Raw genomic sequence first — 8,771 nt, 5'->3', positions numbered from 1 at the left:
TCCTTGGGTTCAGGCTGGCCTGAGTTGGGGTGGGAGCCAAGATGGTCAGAAAACAAACCACACATATTGCTGCTTCTGGAAGCTTTGTTCTTTAATGAGCCATGGCGTGATCTGTTCATTAAACTGCTCTTGTGTAGCCATACAGTGCATATTTTGGGTGGCACAAACTGCACTTTATACAACTGATGGCCCCAGCCCCACCCCCTGCCAAAAAAAACAAGGAAATCACAAAGTGCCTGTTGATTGCATCAGGAATGTAATCAGTTCTGTGGGTGAGACACATCATTCTTTGTATAGAATTATTCTGTTAAACAGTAAAATGATATTATATTTCACAGCCTATGTCCTTTTACAATAGATAGTCTTTTATAAATTTACACTCAGTGTATTTATATAAATTACTTTAAATCCATTCATATAATACTTATCTGTAGTCCACACCTTTCCCTTAGTAAATACAATTACTTGGTTCCAAAGGTGCAACTTTTACATGACCTAAGAGGGATGATAAGCAGGCATTCAACATGGATGGAAAGCAAGGTGATGGACCCCTTGGTGGGGCTTTTTTGACAACAGTTTCAACCAAGAGACCAACAAGACCTAATAGATCCACCTCCATAGTCACTATTTTGCCCTTTACCACCAGATAAGATGTGGGAGCAGCTCCAGAGAAAAGTGAGTGACAGTATTTTAGGGGTATGCTGCTGCTGCTGCTAAGTCGATTCAGTCGTGTCCGACTCTGTGCGACCCCAGAGATGGCAGCCCACCAGGCTCCCCCGTCCCTGGGATTCTCCAGGCAAGAACACTGGACTGGGTTGCCATTTCCTTCTCCAACGCATGGAAGTGAAAAGTGAAAGGGAAGCCGCTCAGTTGCGTCCAACTCCTAGCGACCCCATGGACTGCAGCCTACTAGGCTCCTCCATCCATGGGATTTTCCAGGCAAGAGTAATGGCTTAGTGTTAGTCACTCAGTTGTGTCTGACTCTTTGAGACTTCATGGACTGTAACCTCTGTCCGTAGAATTCTCCAGGCAAGAATACTGGGGTGAGTTGCCATTCCCTTCTCCAGGGTATCGTCCCAACCCAGGGATCGAACCCAGGTTTCCCACATTGCAGGCAGATTCTTTACCATGTGATCCATCAGGGAAGCCCCAAGAAAGACTCCCACAAACACCAAGGAACTTTACTACCAAGGCTAGCATGGTATTGGGGGACAGTGCCAACTGTCACAGAATTATGGGGAGCTGTCTCACAATTATGGGTAGACAAACATATCTGTCAGCACAGAATGAAGCTGTGTTGGTCAACACAGAATGACCAAGAGGGGGGAAAATGAGAGAGAGGAGAATGAGGAAAGCCAGCTGGAGTGTTTCTTTTTAAAATTAAAACTCGCTGAGCTTTGAACACATCCTGAGAATATTTTCTTCTCTCTTGTTCACCAAAGTGCTTGTGAAAGGTACACATTCCTTAGTTACAGTTTAAAAAAGAAAAATGTGGCCTACAGGCACTGAAGCAGGCCTGCAGAACCTTGCTGGAGCTCCTGTTTTCTGCATGCTTCTGGGACCCTGCATCTTTGACAGTGAAAACAACCCTACTGTGATGTAAGACAGAAGTCTCCACTAATTCCCATGAGAAGGGAGGGCTCTTATATCCCACCCCCTGAATTCAGGTCCCTCTGCCTCCACAAGGCTCATATTGGGCTGTTACCTCCTTTGTATTCGCAGAAACCCAGAGTGGCAAAATAATTTAAATGGCTGGAAGTACACAGTGCATTACAAATGAAGCGAGTCACCTTCCTGAATCCTTTCAGTATTTACTTCATTTTGTGTATACACACTTTGACCCTACAATTAAACTTCTCTGCTTCCATTACATTTTCCATGATAAGGGATACGTTGGCTTTAATGGGGAGAATTAAAACTCTAGGCTCTATCTGGGGCTGGGAATGTGTGGTAAGAAGAGAATGCTCTGCATTTTAGAGTATGGGCTCCAAATGAGGGGCTGCCTCTAGGCTGCCACATATGGGTTTCCTTTGAGGCATTTGAGATCAAAGAAAATGAACAAAGGAGAAGCAAATAGAAAACACACATTTGACACATACAGATGTTAAATATCTTAATTATAAGTGATTGTAATGCAGCATCAGCTGTGGTAACGTAACATGAACCACAGAGATGACCAGTTAAGATCAGAGGAGAGGACAGACAGCACTCGGTTCTAACAGTTGTTAAGTGTTATGGCTTCATCTTTTTCAGGCCAACAATGCCCATTATTCTAGAGAACAGCAGCATGCTTTCCTTCAAAGGGAGGGTCCCGCCTTTGCTCTCCATTCTTAGCATTCCATGCAGCTCCCTTTCCCCACCCCTCCATTCTGACAGCTTGTTAAATGACTAGAAATCCACAAATCTAGCAACTGAAAAACAAATATTTATTTAATGTTATCCAAATTCAGGTTTTAGGTCCCTGAGAAAAAATTATAAAGTCTCTTAACATCCATCACCTGGTTCCTATAAAGTGACCTATATGAGTAGATTTTTATTTTTAATTTTTTTTTAACTGCCAAAAACTTGTTTTGCAAAACAACAGCAACAAAACAAAAACTCCACAAAGATTTAGAAGGGAGACCATATGCCAAGATGTGTTTCCCAGGCCATTCCTCTAGGCCAAAGAAAACTACTCAACAGGGGTACTCGCTTTATTTTGTATGGTATTTAACCAATGTCCTGGAACAAGTGGAAAGGAGTACTCAACACGGGCTGAAAACCACCTTCCCAAGAATAATGGGAGAGACTGCGCCTGGCACAGGGACTGGGGCACCCATGCAGACACAACCATGCTGAGGGGCTGGGTTCTGCTCTAGGAGATTATCTGAAATTCAGATTTTTAAAGACCTTATTTACCTTTATTACTCCTCAAGGCAGCATGAACAAGGTGACAGATGTTTGCAGGCTATAAAATCAAACATGTTTAGTTACTAACCATCATCATTCTGGAAATTGACAAAGACTCCTTTTCCCGAGGTCATTTCTGAACCCCACCAGGGAGAGAAAAGCTGCCTGCTACCTGGAGCTGCCACTCGGGATGATATTTGTGTCTGGCCTCTGGGGCTCGACAGTAGCCACAGAGGCAGTGGCATGAGGTTCACTGTTGTGTAACAGGAGAGACTCTGCCTTATTAATGAAAGTCCTCAGGTTTCTATAACTTCATCTCAAAGAAGTATGAAAAGGAAGAATAACCAAAATTCAGGTTACAGATGGTAAAGGCTCTTTTTTAGAACAGTGCATGTGGTAGTTAGACAAGATGCATTTAGTAACTTTAAAAAAGAAACATTTTCACATACTTATCTCAAGAAAGGGTATCATGTTTCATTTCCCATATATTATAAATAGCAAAAACAGACTTCTAATCCCACAGACACTAAGAAGCTTAAAATGCTTTTATAACTCAGGTACATGGAGACACCCAGTGGTGAGAAAAATGGTTTGACTTTTCCCTCAACCCAGGGATGTCTGGCTCTCACCACCACATCCAATGGCCCTTAATCTGTGGGAAGAAATTCTATGGGGAGGAAGGAAGCATAAAGTTAAAAGAAATATGCACACTATACATATATATATTTACAGTAAACTTCAGTAACCAGAATATTAACAAAAATAGCTTCAAGTAGTCCTTGATTTTTTTAAATCTATTTAATACTGATGGTCTGAGGAAAAAAAGATAAAAGCTAGATGGGTCAATATTAAAAACTTATCTTTTTTTCTTTTTTGGCAGCTTTCTGTAACGTTTATTCATGCAGTGCTATGTGTGAATGCTTGGGGAGAAGTGATTAAGTGGTCACATCATTTGTGTGAGCTCGTGGTGGAAACCCACCAGCAGATAAACAGGTTCATATATGGTCTTCAGTTTAATCTATACAAAGAGAAAGGCCTGGATAAATTAGAATGAAACCCTCCTGTTTAAGGATCACCATGTCTCTGGGACATTTAAAAAATATTAGAGGAACCTGATTCTAGGTCAGGGGATATAAGAACAGTATGGCTATTGAAACTTCGGCCCATGCAATACATTTGGCAGGAACTAACCAGGGGTTAAACCAGCACTGATTATTATGACATCAAACATCGTTGAAAAACAAAAGAGGTCTTCTCTTCTTTGTTGGATAACCACAGAGGTCTCAAACATGCTCTGATGGCTTGATGGAGACAACTGCTTTTTTTTTACTTTCCCCAGAATATAACATGGAGTATTTCTCAAAAATCTTAAAATAGAGGGCTTAGGCTTTTTGCTTACAAATCCTTGGAAGAAAATTATATTCTATACCAGCTCCTAACTATCCCAAAATAAACCCAAAGAATTTTGCTTTCATGGTTAAGAAAGGTTTATATGTTTTCTTCAAATGTTAGAAATCAGTGGGTCCCTCTAGCCCACAATGTCCCCCCAGTTCCACACTCACCTCTGGGAAGGGAAAAAGGGAGGGAGGAGAGGCAACTACAAAGACCTCTATAACTGACCCAAATCCCAAGGCCCTGCGCGCTCTGTTCAGCAAAGTCTCTAGCTGGATACAGCAGCCAAGGCACAGCTGGTACCATCCCTGGCAGGCTTCAAAGAAGACTTTCCGCTTCGGCAGGAGGCCCACCCGGGACTCAGCACACAAGGTCTTGGTTGTATGCTCGGGCAAGAGGCAGGACCACAATCAGGATGGATACTGTGGACCAGGTGATGAAGCCCCAAGATGAGATGTAGCCATAAGGGACACACATCTGCCAGTTCAGACCATAAACTCATTATTCCCAAAGAGAGCTAGCTGTTGGGCCGAGCTGCAGTCTGGGTCCACAGTTTTCCTGCGGCTAGACACAACTATCCCCTCTGGGGTCTCTTTGGTTTTCTGAGGTGAGTTTTTCACATTCTTTAATTTTTGTTTGCCCTTTTCAGGGTTGAAGGTTCCTCTGCTGATGAATTGAGGCTTGTCTTCTAGGGATTTGGTCTGGCCCGATGGCCCTTCCATCCCGAGGGCCTCACCAGCTGAGGAAGCTCGGTAGAAAGGAGATTTGGAATAAATCTGAAATCGTCTTCTGGTCCCATGAGAAGATGCAGTGCCAGATGAACATAAAGAAGAGACTGAAGAGTCCACTGAATCCAGTGAGTCTTGCTGCTTTTTGAGCTGCTTCCGCAACTTGCTTGAAGGTTCAGACTTGCCAGCTGCCTTCATAGAGATAAGGGCTAAGCTTCTCTCTAATGCAAGAAAGAGACCAAAGCTGTAAATGACAGTTCTCTCTGAAGCAAATCATTGTGTGATGAAGAGGTGTCACTGCTCACACGTGAAAGTGGGTGGGCTAAGATATGGAGGGTCCAGGGTGACCTGCTTCGGGCACAGTCACAACTCAAGAAGACCTAACCACCCATTTCTATACCATCCATATCGTTTCAGAATCAACCCTGAGGAAGCTGGAGTGGGATCATGCCATTAGAAGAGGCCCACAGCCATCCCCATCATTTAAAACACTGCCACAATATGTAGTAAATACCACATCTTGCAGAGACATGGCAGGCAGTTAAAGACTTCCTTGGGTCCAGTCCCATTTCATAGTAGGGCACGGCTCCCACTACCTACTCTTAGAAAATGGTTCATGAGTCAGTAAGACAACATGAGCTATGACTGCTGGCTTTCCTCTATGGTAAATACAAGGAAACATTACATTACAAAAGAATTATGTTACACTGAAGGTTTGGTCTGATCAACAATTTATACAGAAGCTTCAGGAGGACGGGTATATTTCAGCTCCTTAGGACTTTGTCATCTTTTCATGTAAGGTCAAAGGCCTTCTTCAAAGAGACTGTCTTTGCTTGGGAACCCTTATTCCTCCTCTGCAAAACAAATCTGGAGTCTTTGGTTTAACATGTTCATTTACCTGATTTCTCAGAAATGGCACCTTCAGACTCAATATTCAAATTTTCTGAGCTATCAGCAGTCCCTATGGAGGCCTCAGACTCAAGGGTTTCATCATCAGAGGCACGTGGTTCCAGGACAAGCATCTCAAATGTTAGTTCTTCCCTGTAAGATACAATCAAGGAATCATTAACATTTGATAAGCCAACAGGAAAGCAGACCTTCTGTGAATGTCAGGAATTTAGGTAGCAAAAACAGTCACATTTCTTACTGTTCCCTTCCAGGGTGGTGATAAGGACCTGTATACCTGATGTGAAGAGCCAACTCATTGGAAAAGATGCTGGGAAAGATTGAAGGCAGAAGGAGAAGGGGATGACAGAGGATGGGATGGTTGGATGGCATCACTGACTCAATGGACATATGTTTGAGCAAACTAAGGGAGATAGTGAAGGATAGGGAAGCCTGGCTTGCTGCAGTCCACGGGATCGCAAAGAGCTGAACATGACTTAGCAACTGAACAAGTCACAGTCACAGTGAAGGTTAAAGACAGCAAAGACTGGGACCTACAATGGGGCTAAGGCTGAGGCAGGGCTTATGCTAAAGCTGTAAGATCCTTTGATGAAATGAACTCTGGGCTGCTAATCAGGAGACTGGGATTCTAAACTCACTCATAATACATCAGGAAAGTACTTTCCTCTTTATGGACCTTAACTTTCTCATCCACAAAAACAAAGAGACTAAACTAGATAGTCTCTAGGATTCCTTCCAGCTCTTAAACTATTTTCTTAAAAAAGCTGAGAGAATTCAGCACCACCAAACCAGCTCTCCAACAAATACTAAAAGATATTCTCTAGACAGGAAACGCAAAAAGGGTGTATAAATTCGACCCAAAACAATAAAGTAAATGGCAACAGGATCATACTTATCAATAATTACCTTAAACGTATATGGGTTGAATGCCCCAACCAAAAGACAAAGAATGACTGAATGGATACAAAAACAAGCCCCTACATATGTTGTCTACAAGAGACCCACCTCAAAACAGGGGACACATACAAACTGAAAGTGAAGGGCTGGAAAAAAGATTTTCCATGCAAATAGGGACCAAAAGAAAGCAGAAGTAGCAATATTCATATCAGATAAAATAGACTTTAAAACAAAGGCTGTGAAAAGAGACAAAGAAGGTCACTACATAATGATCAAAGGATCAATCCAAGAAGAAGATATAACAATTATAAATATATATGCACCCAACATAGGAGCACCGCAATATGTAAGACAAATGCTAACAAGTATGAAAGGAGAAATTAACAATAACACAATAATAGTGGGAGACTTTAATACCCCACTTACACCTATGGATAGATCAACTAAACAGAAAATTAACAAGGAAACACAAACTTTAAACGATACAATAGACCAGTTAGACCTAATTGATATCTATAGGACATTTCATCCCAAAACAACGAATTTGACCTTTTTCTCAAGCACACACGGAACCTTCTCCAGGACAGATCACATCCTGGGCCATAAGTCTAGCCTTGGTAAATTCAAAAAAATTGAAATCATTCCAAGCATCTTTTCTGACCACAATGCAGTAAGATTAGATCTCAATTACAGGAGAAAGACTAGACATACAGATGGCTAACAAACACATGAAAAGATGCTCAACATCACTCATTATTAGAGAAATGCAAATCAAAACCACTATGAGGTACCATTTCACACCAGTCAGAATGGCTGCGATCCAAAAGTCTACAAATAATAAATGCTGGAGAGGGTGTGGAGAAAAGGGAACTCTCTTACACTGTTGGTGGGAATGCAAACTAGTACAGCCACTATGGAGAAGAGTGTGGAGATTCCTTAAAAAACTGGAAATAGAACTGCCTTATGATCCAGCAATCCCACTGCTGGGCATACACACTGAGGAAACCAGAAGGGAAAGAGACACGTGTACCCCAATGTTCATCGCAGCACTGTTTATAATAGCCAGGACATGGAAGCAACCTAGATGTCCATCAGCAGATGAATGGATAAGAAAGCTATGGTACATATACACAATGGAGTATTACTCAGCCATTAAAAAGAATACATTTGAATCAGTTCTAATGAGGTGGATGAAACTGGAGCCTATTATACAGAGTGAAGTAAGCCAGAAGGAAAAACATAAATACAGTATACTAACGCATATATATGGAATTTAGAAAGATGGTAACAATAACCTGGTGTACGGGACAGCAAAAGAGACACTGATGTATAGAACAGTCTTTTGGACTCTGTGGGAGAGGGAGAGGGTGGGAAGATTTGGGAGAGTGACATTGAAACATGTAGCATATCATGTAAGAAACGAGTTGCCAGTCCAGGTTCAATGCGCGATACTGGATGCTTGGGGCTGGTGCACTGGGACGACCCAGAGGGATGGTGTGGGGAGGGAGGAGGGAGGAGGGTTCAGGATGGGGAACACATGTATGCCTGTGGCGGATTCATTTTGATATTTGGCAAAACTAATACAATCATGTAAAGTTTAAAAATAAAATAAAATTTTAAAAAAAATAAAATAAAATAAAAAGCAAAAAAAAAAAAAAAATTCCAACATATGGAGGCTGAACAACACGCTGCTGAATAACCAACAAATCACAGAAGAAATCAAAAAAGAAATCAAAATTTGCATAGAAACGAATGAAAATAAAAACACAAAAACTCAAAACCTGTGGGACACTGTAAAAGCAGTCCTAAGTGGAAAGTTCATAGCAATACAGGCATACCTCAATAAACAAGAAAAAAGTCAAATAAATAACCTAACTCTACACCTAAAGCAACTAGAAAAGGAAGAAATGAAGAACCCTAGGGTTAGTAGAAGGAAAGAAATCTTAAAAATTAGGGCAG

At 41.6% G+C, this 8,771-nt stretch overlaps 1 protein-coding gene across 12 annotated transcripts in view; it reads right to left on the bottom strand.

The window, feature by feature from the left end:
- Positions 1-2,405: 2,405 nt before the first annotated feature.
- MYO9A (myosin IXA) overlaps positions 2,406-8,771 on the bottom strand; it is a 196,990-nt gene continuing 190,624 nt past the window's right edge. For all 12 annotated transcript variants that reach the window (XM_010834461.1, XM_010834463.1, XM_010834467.1 and 9 more), the window contains 2 exons: positions 5,908-6,050; positions 2,406-5,230 (listed from right to left, as the gene is read on the bottom strand). In XM_010834461.1, the coding sequence (XP_010832763.1) occupies positions 4,767-5,230; positions 5,908-6,050 (607 nt within the window). In that variant the 3' untranslated portion in view covers positions 2,406-4,766. The remainder of the gene's footprint in view (positions 5,231-5,907; positions 6,051-8,771) is intronic.

Source organism: Bison bison, unplaced genomic scaffold (assembly GCF_000754665.1).
Source record: "Bison bison bison isolate TAMUID 2011002044 unplaced genomic scaffold, Bison_UMD1.0 scf7180017864034, whole genome shotgun sequence".
In the NCBI taxonomy this organism is placed as follows: Eukaryota; Metazoa; Chordata; class Mammalia; order Artiodactyla; family Bovidae; genus Bison; species Bison bison.
Note: the sequence above shows the minus strand (reverse complement) of the source record. Positions and strands in the feature narration are given on the sequence as shown.